The following is an 18,649-nucleotide window of genomic DNA, read 5'->3' as shown; positions in this document are numbered from 1 at the left end:
TCATTCGTGCTTTGCAATATGAAGGACAATCTATGCATGTTTGAACACTCCAGCAGCTAGGGATGGCCCCCTTCTACCTTCCCCCAAGCCTGTGGTGGAATGCCTAAATGAAAAGTTGTGACTTGTAAAAAGAAGAGGATCTGTCTGTGTTAAGTGAGACTGAGAGCCAGAGATTCTGCCAAGACATCCAAACATCCAGGGGACCCTACAGTACTGCTGCCAATACATCATGGCTCCATCAAAGGGACAGAGATCTATCATTCTACAGGAAACAACCTATTGGCCCTCAGCACCGGTTGGAAGAATACAGATCTGCTCTATTGACAATCACTGAACCATGGATACGTTTGGATGAAAGCCAGGATTGGGACCTGCCGGTCAACTGGCTCCATGGAGATGTTCAGAGAAGTCAGGTTATGACCCTCGGGTCAACTGGCCTTTTACCTAAATGGAATGTCCTCTTCTCAAGCTTGGCGTTACCTCCTCTGTGTGTGTGTGTGTGTGTGTGTGTGTGTGTGTGTGTGTGTGTGTATCCCACATGTGAGGTAGTCGACCCTGGAAGATGAAGCCAGGTTATGACCCTCTGGTCAACTGACCTTGTGTCTGAATGGGCTGTCGTCATCCTACACTTGTCGTTAGGTCCTTTCTGTGTGCGTGCCACAGGTGGGGTAGTCAACCCTGGGAGCTCTGAAGTAACATCTGCCATTATCCCGGTGAGACTTTGTAATATGCACCATCATGGGGTATTTTGCTGGGACTGTTCTACATGTTATCCACCCATTTTGTGATTCAGTAAAGCATTGCCACACTGTTTTACCCTCACCCTGTGTTGTCTGAGTAGCGTTATGCCCATGTTAAAGGGAGAGTGGGTGTTCGGTGGAACAATCCCTGGTCCATGTGGTTTCGGCTAACAGATCGGGGCGCCGCCGACCCTTCCCATATCTCCACACTCGCCATCTTTGTGTAGTCCTCAAAGTCTTGGAGAACCGCACCAATGTCAGACATCCATGCCCACACTTAAGTTATGTGCAGTGGCTGACCAGAATACAGACAGGCATGTTTTAGCTGGTGTTCCACATCAGGCCTCTGATGCTCAAAAACCCTTGCCATCTTGTGCTATGTGGAATTCCAGTGTGTGGACACATTGCACATCAGTTGGTGAGCTTGACACTTGCATGCACTGCTGCAGCAGTGTCAGAGCTGTACCAACTTGCGTAAATGGGCGCTGATACAGCGTACCTTGACCAGAAGCTCTGGCAAATCTGGGTAGGTTTTCAGAAATAGCTGAACCACCAAGTTTAGCATGTGGGACAAGCATGGTACGTGTGTGATCTTGCCAAGCTTCACATCCACTTCCAGGTTATGGACATTTTCGCACACAAGACCGTGCCTGATTGTAGGTTCTGCGGTGAGAGACCAGATCTGTCTGGTCTGTTATTCCTTTCAATAACTCTACTGTGGTGTGCAGTTTGCCTCCTACACAAATTGGCTTCAGCAGATCCTGTTGACTCTTCGCTGAGGCAGTGTTGCAGAGCTTAAAGCTAATGTGAACAACGTGCTCTGAGATAATAAATCGGAGATAAAGGGTGAGGAGGAGCAGAAAGGGGTGCAGGAACTGGTGGAGGAAACCCTGATAGAAGTAGAGCCAGCAATCCTTGGCATAGGTAGCACATGTGCTGTGCCAGGGTGGGACAGCCCCAGCCTCCACAATGTTCACCCAGTGCGCCATCAGGGAAATGTAACGTCTCTGGCCACAAGTGCTTGTCCACATGTCAGTCGTTAAGTGTACAATCCCAGTAATTACATTCATTGGTAAGAGTACGGGCAATGTTCTTGGACACGTGCTGGTATAAGGCAGGGACGTCACATCCGGAGAAATAGCGGCGGGTGGGCACTGAATGACGGCTGCTGCCATGAGTCAGTGGAAATCCTCCGTGTCTACAAGCCTAAATGGCAACTTTTCCAGGGCAAGCAGCCTGGAAATGTGTCCAATTAGCATTTTGGCCTACGAGTGGCTAGCAACTTTCTTGAGTTCCAAGGCCTTGGGTAGGCACAGCTGAACGCTATGCAGAGACAAGTTTTTGGAAGTGCCTGATGATGGTGCCTCACAATGTGCAGGGCGGGAGGCATCTGCAACAGTGTCATGGACAAGGGATTGGGAAGCACCTAGCACAGGGGAATAGGCAGTGGTGTCCTCTATTGGCACCAATTGTGAGCTCATGTGTTCCACCCACCGAGTTTAATACCACCGAAATGTAACACAAAGCACATAAAACTGGGTGGATGAATAATTAATTGAATCAAAAAAATTTTTTTTTTTTTTGGAGTTTTATGTACCACTGTAATGTAAGTACGGTAAACTGTATGGATGAACTGATAGTCAATTTTTTTCACCCTCCCAAAAGAGAGAAAGTGGTCAAGTGCAGCAGCTGTTTATATAGCAATGGACTGCAAAGCCCTAAACCTTGCCTAGAGGCTGTATTCTGTCACTCCTGCTCCTGCAACTGTCCCTAGGCTAAATGAAGAATGTATCTGATACAAACAGCAAAGCACAAGATTAGCCCTTACAAGGACTGTTAGTATGATGGGTCCGCATCAGCACCAGTTATTGACACTAAAGGACTCTGATTAATTTGTGCACACACAGGCCTGGATACCTGTTCTCTCCATCCAATTAGAACTGTCCCTGAGCTGTGCAATGGCATCAGTGTGCCTAGCCAATCACAGTAATGTCACTACCAAGATGGCTACAGCATTACAGGGACTGTCATGCAATCCCCGTATGCTTATTGGTTGTGTAACAGGCGTCAAACATGCGGGGTTAGGATTTGAGCTTGAAAACCGAATGCTGAGAACATCCGAGCACCCACATACTCGAGTGATATCAGAGTAACACCAAGCGCGCTCGCTCATCCCTAGTGGTGACTCCTGGAGAATCCTTTTAGTCAGCCAGAAGTATGCAGTCACCATGGTATAGGACTATAGTGTATTAGATCCTGTCCTCCCCAGGTTGTGCACTGTATATGGGGAGCGGCATTACTGATGTAATGTTTACCATGTCACACATTATACACGCTCTATGTGTATAAATCATTCCCCACAGTCAGCAGGCAGGACGGTGTGTGCAGGTATTTCTCCCTGCAGGGTGTGTTTAATCCTGGTAGTTTTGCTTTAGTAAGACATATTTCTTAGTAATTATCACGTGTCACTCGTGCATATATTCTAGTGTTCTTTATCTACCCTGAAAATAAGGCCGGGGTCAGACATGCGAGTACGATGCGAGAAACTCGCGCATCAAGGCACTCGGGACCGGAGTGTGCGACTGCATGGAAATACATGCAGCTGAACGCTCCTGTCCTGAGTGCCCCCGGCCTAAAGCTGAGTTTGCTATAGGAAGCCACTATTAGAATATTCCCAGCAGAAGTCTCCTGTTTTTATGTCCAGCATATGGGGTGCCACCAGGTTTTCACTGGGGGGAGGATGGCAGCTCTGCTGTTCTCATTGAATCTGCCTTGAAAACCACTACTAAATGCCCACCACGCATGAGAGACTTAGAGGTTGTCTCCTTTCCAAAATGTTTTTCCTATAAGTAGTAAAAAAGGCCACAAACAAACTCAGCCTTACTCACTCTCCCCTGGTCCATCACTAAGTCTGCACCGCTGTTCCTGCTGATGTCAGGCTGAGAGCACTGCAGCCAGTATCCGAGCTAAGCTGCTTTTCCAGAGTTGACAGCACAAGCCGCTGAGGTCACTGGTTGGTTGCAGATCTACCAATGTGATGTAAGCGCTGCAGATAAGACACTGACAGGCGCGGCGGACACTGATGGGCCAGGGTAGCATGAGTAAAGCACAGTTTGTTTTGTTAGTAATGGCGTTTATGGAAAAAAAAATTTCTGAAAGGGGACAGCCCTTCTAAGTTGGAAAAACCTGCCAATATCTGCAGGATCCAGCTCCCATTCGAATGTGTCTGTGGGTCTCCCCAACTCTTTGTTTGCCTTGGAAATAAGCCGCTGCCAGAGGAGTCTGACCGCTCCCCTCTCATACAGAACACAGGACCGCTATGTACAGTGCATGGTGACCTTAGGGCCATGTTCACACATCCAGTATTGGCTCTGTATTTGTGGAGTGGATTCTGTACGGCAAATCTTTTGCAATTTAAAGTGTGAAACAAGCAAACAGAGCTTCTTTTAAACCTCATTTTTCGAAATCCCGATGAAATTTTTTTTAAAAAGTGGCGCGTGCTTATTCTTGTGCATATTTTCATTGAGGATTTCAGCTTGTTCACTGCTCTGTAATCAGACCGGTGTGCCAGCTTCATTATTAGGAGGGGTTAACGTAGTGAGACAATCCCTCAAAAAGGTGTTTGAATAATTTAATAATTTGGCACGAATGTATTCCACCTTTAGGCCGGGGTCACACTGGCGAGGAATACGGGAGAGTGAGAGGCGCTAAAAGCACGCATTAGACACGGACCAATGATTCTCTATGGGGTCACTCGCACCAGCCGTATATTTCTCATCCGTATTCTACGCTCCGTGCCACTCGCAGCATGCTGTGATTGTCAGCGTACTACGGCCGCAGTACGCCAATGCAAGTCTATAGGTGCGCAAAAAAATACGGATTACACACGGACCACACGTGTGACTTGCGAGAAATACGCACCAGGTGTCTTTTAGCAAAGCCGGCAATTCAGTGCGCGATACAGTAAACTCACACTGACAGGTTTAATAAAAAATATATATATGCATTCTATGTGTCTATATCTATTCTTTCGTTTCTGTTAGAAACCCTGTCATAGGGCTCCATTATATGTCCATTTTGCAAGCCTGCGAGAAAATCTCACCATACGGATTACATACGGATGCTGACATGCGCAAAATATGCGACCACACCTTGATTACGGATGACATACGGAGCACTGTTTAGGGGCCATTCATCCGTATTACGCATGTAAAATACTGACCGTGTTTTGCGTCGGTTAGTGTGACCCCCGGCCTAAGGCCTGTTTCAGACTTCAGTTCTTTGACGTCAGTCAAAATCTGCCGTTTTGCAAAAAAAACCAGAGCCGCCATTTTTTTGGCAGATCTGTTTTTTTTCCAATTGACTTGCATGAGCGGCGGATTTTGACGCCAACGGATCCGCCTTTTTATACAGAAACGGATCCGCCTTTTTATACTGTGAGAGTTTCTCACAGTGATCAAAATAAATGAATGAATCTGTAGCTGGCGCACTGCGCATGCGCCTGCCATTTTCCAAGATGGCGGCGCCCATGACGCAGGACACCGGGACAGCCAGAGGGACAGGAGGTACCGAAGCCTGTGGGGGGGGGATCGGAAGGCTGGGGGGAGTGGAGGGAAGGGGGAGGGGACCTGATGATGATTGCAGCGTCTGATCGCTGCCGTCAGTCGGCGGCGGCAGCCGATCGGCGCCATCAGTCGGTGGGTGAGGGGTCTGATTGTTGTCTCCAGCCATGGCCGATGATATTGCAGCATCGGCCATGGACCGATTGTAATTTTTCACCAAATTTAATTGGTGAAATATTACAATCGTACTGCGCATGCGCTCGCCATTTTCAAAGATGGCGGCGCCCATGCAGGAGGGACGGCGGGACACCGGGAGCCGGAGCGGGACGTGACAGGTCCCGGGAGGGTGACGGGGGGATCGGAGGGAAGGGGAGGGGGGGCAGATCGTGACAGCAGCGGCCCATCGCTGTTGTCAGTCCGTGGCGGGGGCCGATCGCCCCCGCCAGCCGGTGTGGGGGGGGGTTAAATTAGTGTCTCCAGCCATGTCCGATGCTACTGCAGCATCGGCCATGGCTGGATTGTAATATTTCATCAAATTTCATTGATGAAATATTACTATCGCTCTGATTTGGCTGTTTCACTTTCAACAGCCAATCAGAGCGATCGTAGCCATGTGGGGGCTAAGCCACCCCCCCTGTGGTGAAGCATAAAAGGGTCCTTTGTGTGCGGGTCGGGTGACCTTTCATTGACCCCGGTCACCCGACCCGCAGGAGCGCTATTTATAGCATGACGCCTACGGGGGCGTCATGGGTCGTTTGGGCACGACTTTTCATGATGCCTACGTAGGCGTCATGGACTGGGAAGGGGTTAACTACCATTGCAGCTCCCAAATGGGAAGTCACCCAGCTTTCCCAGAATCCTGAATTACATATCTGCTTGGTTATGCTGTGATACTTCAGAGTTGATTATTGTACAGCTTTCCATGAATCTGATATAACTTTTGTCACAGCCAAATTAAATAAACTATATATACCCACTAATTTCAACAGTGACACAAAAACAAGGATATGCATCACATATGAACAATCAGTCTACAATATTTTTTTCTTTTTCAGTGTTCTGAATTGTTCAGCTTGTGAGAATCACTGAATGTAAAACTAACTTTTTTTTTTTTTTTTTTTCCCCTTTTGCTTGTCATGCTCATCACATTTGACCTTCGGCGTAGAATTGATCACCGCGGGACACCATAGCCACGTGTCTATCTGTCAATATTGATTCATATTACCCAATTGTAATACGTCTGTTAATGATTGACCATCGCCGACGCTCCCGACAGACGGCTGAGCCGTTACATATTTTTTTTCGCCTTATTTTCATTTTAAGTCTTATATTTTTTTTTTTTTCTCTTTTTCTTTCTTTAGGATTGAAGTCAATGACCAAATTGTGGAAGTCGATGGTACAAGTCTAGTTGGGGTCACACAACTCTTTGCTGCTACAGTACTTAAAAACACCAAAGGTACAGTCAGGTGGGTACGTCCTCAAGTTATGGATGTGTAACTGTTGGCATATGATCGGGTCCACCACTCATTTTTAGGTTGTCTGTATATCTGTTTCTATACATAGAAGTTGTTTTTTTTTGTTGTTTTTGCTGCAGTTTTGTCACAATTCAACCACATTTGGCTGATGGTAGGGAATGACTGTGATAAGCGGCTGTAGCGGCGCCTATCTGGCATCTGTTTTCAGTCGGCACAAATGGTGCTTCATCCTCTTTTGTAAAAGTTACATGATTTAGGAAATTTGTCTTGAGCGGCTTAGTTTGCTAGAAGCACTTTTTAGCAGTCAGTTATTGGGCTCTGTGTCCGCGGTGTGGAAACTGGGAAGACCCAGGAATATTCATATTATTCATCACTTACTGCACTCAGTATAGTATTGCTTTCACGAAATTTGTATTTTTTTTTTCCCCCTAATTCTATGTCTGGCACCGTTCTACAGCATTAAATTGATCCATAGACTCCAATGTGGCGAACTGACAAGCCAGTGCAGCCATATTAGTTGCCCCCTTCTCAGGAGGGTAACCATTTTTCTGACCAGGCATCAAAAAGACAAATACGCTTTAGTTACGGATCAGCTGATATCCATGCAACAACCATTATCGATGTCATTCGTGAACTAACAAAAATCCTTTTTTTGTAATTGGATTTCATTAAAAAAAAAAATGTTCCACCATTTGGCTTTTTCCAGTCTTTTTGTTTCCCTGAACATTTAAATGTGGTCATAAATCAACTTGGAGGAGCTCATAAAAAGACAAAGAGAGTGACTATCTTTCCATCAGACAGAACTCACTGACTGATCCTCAGTCAACTCCTTTAGTCAGCAATAGACTGGACAACACAGAAGTTGAATTCAAACGCATGGGCCATGCACACAGCAAGCAAGTCGGTAGGACAGTGTTCACACCATCAAGAGATAGAAACACAGTATAACGAATGTGAAAAAATACTCAGCTGTAAAACAAAAAAAAACAAACAAACAGCAAGTGCTAGTAAAAAGATAACAAAACAGGGTATTTAGTTGATACGTTTTTTGCAAAAAATGTATACTAAGCCGCTCTACCAAACATTGTAGAAGGCAGTAAACACTTTTTAATGAAATAATAGAAAAAATATTTTGTAAGCCTCAAATGCATGCAATAAAAAAATTCCACTCCTTTAAAAAATTTTTTTTATATTTTTCGCCCCACATATATGCAAAAATGTATCGTAAAGACTTACCACCCCTTTAAGCAATTTTGCATAGCCTGACTGCTGTTTCTGGTCTCACGTCCTGCTTGACTTGTCAATAGCTGTTTATTTCTGGAGGCTGTAATGAAGAGCAGTGATTGCCCAGGGTGAGCAAGGGTTACAGCGCCCCCTGACCACCGCTGCACTGGATTCAGCCCCCGGTGATCTGATTAAGGGTGCTTTCACATTGCCTTCTGTGGCCCCATCAGGGCATATGTCTGAAATCCCCTGCAAGGCGGGGTCCGGACGCGTGCACTGACTGGGCCATACACTGTAATGGTGATGGTAGAGTGACTGCGCGCTCTGCATTGCAATTTTTTTTCGTGAGTGCACACCTACAGGACTGCGTCTGTGTCCGCCGTCAGTAGGCATTTATGCCTGAAAATTATGCATGGCAGGGTATATGTTATACATTACGGTCTGTGGCCCCGTCAGTGCTTACGTCCAAATCCCATTTTGGGGATTCGTACATAAGCCCCGATGGGACCACTGAAAATGCCCCTGAATGCAGTGTGAAGCACCCTAGATATCGGTGAAAATTAGGATACTCCCAAATATCACAGATCAGGACCCAGCCATCTGATAACTAATAGAATACACATTCACACAAAACACCTTACGTAAGACATACGCTCACACCGCAGGCTGATCCGCTGAAAGCTCAACATGTTTTACGTGTGATCAAAGGCAGAATTGTCACAGAATTGCCGCAGATTTCACGATTTCCATATAATTCCATAGCAGTTCCACAGAAAATCCGCCTCATCTTGGCGCCATTAATTCCACAGCGCTTTACAGACATTATCACTGTCCCCATTGGGGCTCCCAATTTAGATTCCTTATCGGTATGCCTATGGAGGAAACCCATGCAAACCCGGGGAGAACATACTCCTTGCAGACGTTGTCCTTGGCGGGATTTGAGCCCAGGACTCCAGCGCTGCAGTGCTAACCACAGATCCTCTGTATTATGTGAGCGTCCTCCTCCGCTTTACCCTCCTGTCCTTTTCTTATACATCTTGAAGAAGTGGCAATGGTCTGCTCACACTACTGATACTAGGTCATGTCCAGTTTTGCTAGAACGTAAAGTCGCTCTTTCCAGTGGTTCCTCACCCGGATTCATGAAGGCCATCTAAGAGGGGATAAGGACAAAGCGGCTCGGGCAAGGCGAAACTTTTTATTTATTTTTTAACACCTCTTACCCATCATTGTTTTTTAATTTTAGGTTCCTCATTGGGAGAGAGAAACCAGGGGCACAGAGTGAAGTGGCTCGCCTCATCAGCGAGACTCTGGAGCAGGAGAGATGTCAGCAGCAGATGTATGACCAGCAGTACTCGGAGGGCAGCACCGGGCAGGTAATGGAGGACATTGTGACCCCTTCCCATGATACATTATATGGACTAAAGTAGTGGGAAACCTCCACATTACACCTTACAGGAGCTTCTGCGACATCCATTTTACATCCGTAAATATTAATATGGAGTAGCTCCTCTTCCTCTTGCAGCTTCCACTCTTCTGAGTATATTTTCTACCAGATTTTGTGGGTGTCTTTGGAAATTTTTGCCCGTTCACCCAGAAGAGCATTTGTGAGGTCAGACACTGATGTTGGAGGCGAGGCCGGGCTTACAGTTTTCTGTTCCAGCTCATCCCCAATGGCTTGATTTGATTGACGCCCGAGCTTTGTTTGGCAGATCATGTTCTTCCATACCAAATTCACCCAACAATGCCCCTATGGACCTTGCTTTGTGCATTGGAGAGGGGCATGGGGAACAGGAAAAATTGGTTTGTGCATGGGGAACAGAAAAAATGCTTTCCTCAAAATGTTCCCACAAACCTGTAAACATCAGGTGGCCAAAATGTCTTGTGCTGAAAAATTTTAATTCACTGGAACTTAAGGAGCCATGGCTGACTCCTGGGGGATAAAAAAAAATATCCCTCCTGCACCAAACTGTACAGCAGGGCTCACTGCAGTCAGGCGGTAATGTTCTTGTTGCATTCACCAAACCCAGACTCATCCATCAGATGCCAGATAGAGAAGTGTGATCCGTCACTGCACAGAACACATTGCTACTGCTCAACAGTCCAGTGGTGGCTGCTCTACACCACTCCATCTGACGCTCTGCATTGTGCTTGGTGATGTAAGGCTGGCGTCATTGTACCTTTTGGCTAATAGTAGCAATTGTAATAAATCCTTGATACTCAGTTTGAGTTCAATGTATTCATGAGGGCGCCTCTCAAAATGCTGATTAGTAGAAGATGGCTGCTGTTTATTCACCCAAAGCTGCAAGTCGAACACTGTGTGGATAGCCCCCTATAAATATACTGTACTTCTGGTGTCCTGTGTATTTTGTGATTGCTTCTGTTAGTCAAATCGTATTAAAATATAGATAATATATATTTTTTTTTTCTTTGTACCATTTTGGCTAACAGGACAGAACTGTCCCCATACCATATATTCAGGTGACAGATCCACTTTAAGGTGATTTACGTGCATTTGGGAATAAGAATACAATAACTTCATTCTGTACCCTGTGGCCCTTAGTGTTGTAGTCCTGTATTCTTCTTCTGATGGTTTTTTACATGTGCAGGACATCTGTTTTATTCCATTTGTAAGTTTACAAATGTAGAATTCTTGGCAAGCCTGTGGAATTTCTTTTTTTTTTATTTTCGACAGGAAGAAGATTTCGACGAGGATGATGATGAGGATGATCTAGAGTCGCATCTACATGGAAATTCTGTGGAAGTGTTTGAGTTGCCAGAAAGTGACGATATAAGTTTTCCTTCAGATATGGACGCCTCTCAGCTGGCACTCAAATTTAAAGAGGTAGAGTGCTGCTGCTGTGATCAGCCCTTCCTTACTCAGTGTTTGTATGTCAGATGTGACAATAATGTTATGGGACCTGGGTGCATTTTATGTCATTTCCTTAAGATTGTTTACAACCTTGCAGAACAGTAGGATGTGTGAGAGTAGATTCCTAATGTCTCCCATAGATATAAGCTAGTACAATGTGATGCAACAATTTGGTGTTCTTTGCTCACAGATCTGTGGGATTTGGCTAAAAGCATGCAGGGATTGAAAAATACTTTATTACGCCCACGAGTCCTGTGTACAATCCCATAAAGGAATTTTTCCATGGGATAAATGCCATAAATGTATGACAGATGGGTGGGTTCCCACTACCAGAGCCATCCTTGTATCCTGAGAATGGGGCCTGCCATTCACTGTTGTCAGTGGAGAGGTATCCACTTATGCGTGGCTTTCTCTAATAAAGTTCCAAAATTCAACAAGTAGGTAGAGGAGACCAGCAGATACCATACATTTATTGCATATCCTTTAATTATGCCACTAATGTGCGAGAAATGAATAACAATTTTTTGACCGTTATGGTCTTAAAGGGGTTGTCCGGCCTTAGGCTACAAGTCTGCAGTCAATCCAGGTGACTTCAGACTTGAAAATCCTCGCATCACGCACACTGCAAGAGGATTCTCCAGTGCCTGCAACGGGCGCGTAACCACAAGTATGGGATTTGCATACATGCTGTGACATGCCGACTAGACGTGCACAGCCTTGCCCATTGCAAGTGTATTGAGTGAGGCTGGACACAGTCTAGTCTGATTGTGCCGGAAGTAAGTCAATCACATACTTTCTGTGAAAAATGAGGATGAATGAACTCACGGAGATCAACATCCAACACTGCGGAGACACATCACATGTTTCTCAACGCAGTGATTCTAGAGCAATGCCCCCATCCCTTATGAGAAATATGTAAAAACATGCAAAACACAAGCCGCGGAGACACCATCACATGTTTCTCAACGCAGTGATTCTAGAGCAATGCCCCCATCCCTTATGGGAAATATGTAAAAATATGCAAAACACAAGCCGCGGAGACACCATCACATGTTTCTCAACGCAAGCAATGGCTAGCCAGGTCTTTCCCCGGGAAGGAACAACCACGGGAAGGGCAGTCTCCAATGAAGGAAACCACCTATGCCAAAACATGGTATCCATCCACAGACAGCTGTTTCGGGGTATTGCCCCTCATCAGTGTGGAGTAGGAAACTGGCCAGTAGGAGCAATGCCTAGTAAAAAGACTGTGAAAAATGAGGATGAATGAAATCATGGAGATCAACATCCAACACTGCGGAGACACCATCACATGTTTCTCAATGCAGTGATTCTAGAGCAATGCCTGATGAGGGCATGAGCTGTCTGTGGATGGATACCATGTTTTGGCATAGGTGGTTTCCTTCATTGGAGACTGCCCTTCCTGTGGTTGTTCCTTCCCGGGGAAAGACCTGGCTAGTCATTGCTTGCGTTGAGAAACGTGATGGTGTCTCCGCGGCTTGTGTTTTGCATGTTTTTACATATTTCTCATAAGGGATGGGGGCACTGCTCTAGAATCACTGCTTTGAGAAACATGTGATGGTGTCTCTGCAGTGTTGGATGTTGATCTCCATGAAGTCATTCATCCTCATTGTTCACAGTCTTCTACTAGGCATTGCTCCTACTGGCCAGTTTCCTAATCACATACTTTCTGTCACATGTCCGCCCGCTCTCTGCGCTGACCGCAGACTTGTATCCCAAGGCCGGACAACCCCTTTTAAGTATTTTAAATACCGTACTTGTGTGTTTTTCACAACCTCATTCACTATCATTGTACTATAATATTCTTTGGGTTTTTGGAGCAGAATTCACCCCTAAAATGACAATAAATTTGCCATCTGAGTGTGACCTTTACACCAGCAGTTTTGTCACTTGGGGATACAAAAGCTAATGATGTAGTAGCACATTTGTCTTGTATTTTGTGTTTTACTAAATAGGATGTCCTTTTTTTTTTTTTTTCTTAGCTTCAGCTGAAGCACGCTGTCACTACTGCTGAAGTCAACCAGCTGAAAGACCGGGTGAGTCCGCAGAGCTGGGTTTTAGCATGCCTTCATGCAAGCTTCACAGATCTGCTCCAATTTTCTTGTCACTTCCTGCTTTCAAGATATCTATATTTTATTGGGATGTGTTCCTGGTGTATAACGCTTATATAAGAGTGGCACAGAAATGGGAAGCCTCAGTGTTTGCGGCGGTGACTGTCAGATGGCAGGTGTATTATACGATAATGCCGGCTGGGCATTTAACTTGTTCTTCCCAGTCTAGTTTGTCCTTTAACCACACTTTCCTTTAAAAAAAAAAAAAAAAATTAACCATATTATTATTTTTTTTTTTTTTTTCATTTTATCCGCATATAGGCTATTATTGAGCAATATCATAACATTGAGGCTATGTCTGTTTATGTGGTGCACCATATATGAGCTGTCTGACATGACGGCTCCTTCTTCTCCTCTGTTCCAGTTCCACCTAATGAACAAGGAATGCAGAGCTGGGATGAGTGTGGGGGGATCTAATAAATTGTCATTCTGTAGTTCACAGGAAGCCAGAGACTGACATTCCTATCTGATTCCAGGGTCAGAGACTCTTATTCCAGGGATGTGTCACTTATTGGGCTATGTGCTGTAGGTTAAATACAATCAGTGTTTTATCAACAGGAGATTATCAGTGCAGGACTAGGTGTCACGTGCTTGCTGGTCCAAAACACCACTGATTGGCAGCTTGCTGATATTGTGCACAGGAATCTGCAAATCAGTGGTGTAGTCGACTACCCCGAGGTTATGCAAAGCTCAGCATTCTGAGCAATGCTACATCTACAGCAGAGAAAACAGGATCTTGTCAAAATGTGACCAATCACTCCAGTAAATGACAGATGGCTAGAATCAGGGTTTCTGCCCCTGCATCATGCAGCTGTAGGATTCCATAGCAAAATCTGCTGACAGATTACACTTGTAAATATGTCCTAAAACAATTTTTCTGGAGCGCTACTTTCATGCTAGGGCTACATGGCAACTTAGGCTGTGGCACAGGTCACGTGCCCAAAGAACCCTGTGTCCCTGCTGCATCTGCAGCACAATACAAGTGAATGGAGTCCAATAGCGACCCCAAGAGTGCCGCGTCCACAACAGGCAAGTGACTAAAACATCGGGTCTGATTTCAATCCAACCTGTTTCATGGGCATAGACCGATGTGACTTGTCTTATTCCCTGCACATACATCTTTTCTTAGGCTACTTCCACAATGAGTTTTTGGGAGCCGGAAAAATCTGTTAAATTTTTAAAGTGGAGCCTGTGTTTTTTTTTTTTTTTTTTATTTCTTTAGAAAATCTACCTGATTTTAATACTAAAACTAAAATATCACAATTGATATCTATTCCTTTAAAGATCAAAGCTGCAGAAAATGAGAAGCTGGACTGGGAAACCAACCGGATAAAGTACCAACAGTCTGTTGAAGAAAACAAGGAGAAAATTAAGAAGCTGGAGACTTATTGGTTGGAGGCTCAGGCGCTGTGTAAGACCGTAAATGAACATCTGAAAGAAACCCAGGAACAGTATGACACCCTGGAGAAGAAATACACCAAGGCCAAGAAATTACTAAAGGATTATCAGATGAAGTAGGTTGTGTTCCTCCTTTTATTTTTTTTTTTTTTTAATACAATTTTATAAATAAGAGTAGACCCATCACTCTTTTTGTGTCCAGAGTTCAGTTTGGGTACCAAAGCATTACCCGAACTTGAACATGAACTTGAATAGCTCTTTTGCACTCTGCGCTCTCTTGCTCTTTTGTGCTCTCGCTCGCTCTCTTTTGTGCTCTCGCTCGCTCTCTTTTGTGCTCTCGCTCGCTCTCTTTTGTGCTCTCGCTCGCTCTCTTTTGTGCTCTCGCTCGCTCTCTTTTGTGCTCTCGCTCGCTCTCTTTTGTGCTCTCGCTCGCTCTCTTTTGTGCTCTCGCTCTCTTTTGCGCGCTCGCTCTCTTTTGCGCGCTCGCTCTCTTTTGCGCGCTCGCTCTCTTTTGCGCGCTCGCTCTCTTTTGCGCGCTCGCTCTCTTTTGCGCGCTCGCTCTCTTTTGCGCGCTCGCTCTCTTTTGCGCGCTCGCTCTCTTTTGCGCGCTCGCTCTCTTTTGCGCGCTCGCTCTCTTTTGCGCGCTCGCTCTCTTTTGCGCGCTCGCTCTCTCTGCACTCACTCCGCCCTCGCTCTCTTTTGCGTCCTCGCTCTCTTTTGCGTCCTCGCTCTCTTTTGCGTCCTCGCTCTCTTTTGCGTCCTCGCTCACTTTTTGCGCGTGCTTGCTCTCGACTTATAAGCTGTCTACTTTATGGTTCCCTTGTAACTGGAAACTGTAACATTATTTCCTTTTTATCTATAGGGAAATAGAATTTGAGAAGAAAGAGCTGGAACAGAAGGAGCTTTTAAAGCAAAAGGACAGAAAACATAATGAACAAATGGATCTTCTACGTGCACGGGTATGTATAACATGTATACTATTGGAGCTGAATACGAGTTTCCTAACGTTTAATATCCAACCTTCATAATTTTTTAATTTCTATGCTTGTTAAATTCTTAAAAGGTTTGCCCACCTTTTGGGTGCAATTTTTTTTTTCTTAAAGGGAATCTGTAGTGGGGTTAACACTCCAGAAACTGTATAAAATGATACCTTGATATCCGTGATCGGATTATTATTTCCAAGAAATCCACATTTTTCTTAATATGTAAAAGAGATGTTAAGATCTATGGGCCGGATCTAGATCTCCCTGAGAATCTGCCTCCAGAGATTATTTTAAATGAAAGGTGGCATCACCAGTGTAAGATCAGGAGACCAGACTGTCAGTCGTTACGTGTCACACACTGGTAATGCGATTTGTGAGGTAAATTAAGGTCTGGAGGCAGATTCTCGGGAAGATCTATGTCCGGTCCATAGATCTTAATAGCTCATTAACATATTAAGAAAAATGTGGATATCTTTAGAATAAAATACCTTGATCTCTGTGATACGATGTCGTTTTATTTAACTTTCTATGTCCTACTTGCCCGTAAAGACTGCTTAGAGGGAGCCCAGGCGGATGCTGCTGATGGCTGACATTACATAAGTATTATTTAACTCTGTGTGTGCTGAGGATTTGGAGCATTATATCAGGGAAAAAAGCAGCGCAATTCTGCTAAAAAAAAAATAAATAAAAGTTATTGTAAGAAACATGCTTATTAAAAGTTGACATTCACTTTAAGTGAATTACTGATTTCAGGAGAAAAAATGTGAAATCTTGAGCAATGTTTCCACATTGTGCACATATTTTTTCACCCAGAAGATAATGAATCTGCTCTGCAGTAAGGCTTAATTAAAAAAAAAAAAAATCCAATTATTTTGTTTCTATAGCTCCAATACAGACTGCGCGGTACGAGCGAACAAACCTGCGGTCATATTTCCTTCCATTTGTTCCCGCTTTATACTAGCGCACATTAGCTTAGCAAGAAGTAAAGGACAGATAGAAGGCAGCATATCTGTAGGGGCCAGACGGGAACAAGAGTAACAAAAGAGTTGGATTCTTTTTTTTTTTTTTTTTTTTTTCTCCTTTAGTCTGATTTATTGCAAAATTGCTTTATTTCTCATTTTAGATACATTTATGCAATATAGTGTCCAAAACTTGAGAGAGCTGCAAGTAACTGCACATTTTACCTCCAGCACCTGCAGCTTATTAATGGGTGAACATATTCAAAATATTTTATATTCATCCTGTTTATTATGAAAAAGAAAAGTTTTTCTTAATATGTCAATGAGCTATTAAGATCTATGGACCGGACATAGATCTTCCCGAGAATCTGCCTCCAGACCTTAAATTACCTGAAAAATAGTGTTACCAGTGTGAGACATGTAACGACTGACAGTCTGCTCTCCTGATCTCACAATGGTAATGCCTCCTTTCATTTAAAATAATCTCTGGAGGTAGATTCTCAGGGAGATCTACGTCCGGCCCATACATCTTAACAGCTCATTTACATATTAAGAAAAAAATGTGGATTTTTAGCAATCTTGAGTCACATTATTATTATTATTATTATTATTATTATTATTATTATTATTATTATTTATTTTTTTTAAATTTGTCAAAAAAAGACAATTATTCTAGGAGTGCTCCCTTTAGTTGCTAACCAGAAATACTTTATATTTGCAAGATTTTGGAGCACATGGACACCTTCATCAGGATTAGCCAATAAAGGTATCACTCCTACAATACTTACTTTTATGCCCCCCCGACAGAAAAATCTATATAAATAACATGGCACCACGTTAATTTTTTTTCTCTATCACTTCATTGGGGGACACAGGAACCATGGGGTTTATGCTGCTGCCACTAGGAGGCGGACACTATGCACATAACAAAATTAGCTCCTCCTCCGCAGTATACGCCCCACCGACTGGCGCTGAATTAGTCAGTTTAGCTTAGTGTCAGTAGGAGGTGGACACAGGTCTTTCATTAGACCCCTATCTACCTCAGCGTGTGTCGTTCCCTTGCAGGTTCCGGAGAGATACAGAATGAACAGTCACATCTGTACTCCCACAAAGAGACTGAGTACGGCGTGTACTGCCACCCCGTATCCTCATAGGTCTAGCCGGCAGGATCAAGAACTAAAAAGATCCTAGCTTCTGCCTCACACCCACTCGCCCACCAGAGCCTGTCGGTAGATGGAGGCACGGACGTCCACTGAAGGGTACGGACGTCTTATTTCCTCACTGGATGTAAGGTACAGCGCGGATCCATGGGTCCTAAAGCAGCAAACGCTGGCTCAGACATCGGACATTGCAGCGTCCACAACCCTGGGCTCTCCGAGTGCCGCGACAGAGCAACCTGGATTTGTGGTACCTTTCCTTCCAGGGGAAGCCTGGTGACAGCGCTGCTCCAGGGGTCCTAAGTCAGCAAGCGCTGGCTTAGGCATCGGATGGTGCGGTGTCTCCAGCCCCGTGCCCTCATAGCGCCGCGACAGTGCGGCTGGCGGGATACCTCCGTGCCGCACCGCGCCCCTCCGGCGGCCGCCGCTTCAAATTTAGGCCCCGGCTTCTGTTCGGGCCTTGTGCTGGCCGAGGCCACGTCCCCTCGCTCAGGCGGGCTTTCTCCCGCCCGTCCTGTACCTCCCTCCGCCACACTAAGGGGACTAGGGGCAGTGAATGGTTCCGCCCTCTCCCCCCAGCAGTCCTATGGGCTCCGAGCGGGTCTTTTACAGGGGGAGCGTCCAAGCGCGGTTGTTTCGCCCATCTTCTCCTCTGCAGAGCGCGTCTTCTCCCAGGCATCCGCCATTTTCTTCAGCCTGAGAGTCGGTCGCCTTCCCTGTCTACTGGAGCCGTTCCCAAGTGAGCCGAGCAATAGCTGAAAGTCGCTTCATAGGTGCCGTGAGTAGCTCTGCACTGCAGACTGACACCCTCCTCAGCTCTTGGTCCCCTAACCGTCTGGCGCCGCTTAGTGGGTTAGCTCACCATGTCTAATTCTAAGCCACTTCGCTCTCGCCCCCCCAACTTCCTCTTCTTCCTCAGCTGTGGTCAGTGACTTTGCATGTTCTGCTTGCAAACACAAATTTCCATCAGGCCAGTCCTCTCCCCTCTGTCAGGACTGCAGCAACCCCATTGATCCCACCGCTCAGGAGCCCCCGGCTGGCCCAAGTGAGAGTGAGACCCCTATTCCATTCCAGAGTGGGCTTCCTCTTTCTCAATCTGTGGCAGATCTCACCAAGGTGTCTCAGACCCTGGTTTCTGTACTTGATAAGTTGC

At 45.3% G+C, this 18,649-nt stretch overlaps 1 protein-coding gene across 4 annotated transcripts in view; it reads left to right on the top strand.

Moving 5' to 3' along the window:
- LOC141049426 (neurabin-2-like) overlaps positions 1 to 18,649 on the top strand; it is a 114,918-nt gene that overhangs the window by 54,979 nt on the left and 41,290 nt on the right. For all 4 annotated transcript variants that reach the window (XM_073545893.1, XM_073545889.1, XM_073545890.1 and 1 more), the window contains exons 5-10: positions 6,664 to 6,768; positions 9,245 to 9,374; positions 10,694 to 10,843; positions 12,871 to 12,924; positions 14,284 to 14,513; positions 15,260 to 15,356. In XM_073545893.1, coding sequence (XP_073401994.1) covers positions 6,664 to 6,768; positions 9,245 to 9,374; positions 10,694 to 10,843; positions 12,871 to 12,924; positions 14,284 to 14,513; positions 15,260 to 15,356 — 766 coding nt within the window. The remainder of the gene's footprint in view (positions 1 to 6,663; positions 6,769 to 9,244; positions 9,375 to 10,693; positions 10,844 to 12,870; positions 12,925 to 14,283; positions 14,514 to 15,259; positions 15,357 to 18,649) is intronic.

Source organism: Dendrobates tinctorius, unplaced genomic scaffold (genome assembly GCF_039654945.1).
Source record: "Dendrobates tinctorius isolate UK_male_01 unplaced genomic scaffold, ASM3965494v1 ptg000143l, whole genome shotgun sequence".
NCBI lineage: Eukaryota > Metazoa > Chordata > Amphibia > Anura > Dendrobatidae > Dendrobates > Dendrobates tinctorius.
The sequence above is the reverse complement of the archived record's forward strand: the minus strand, read 5'-3'. Positions and strand labels throughout refer to the sequence as shown.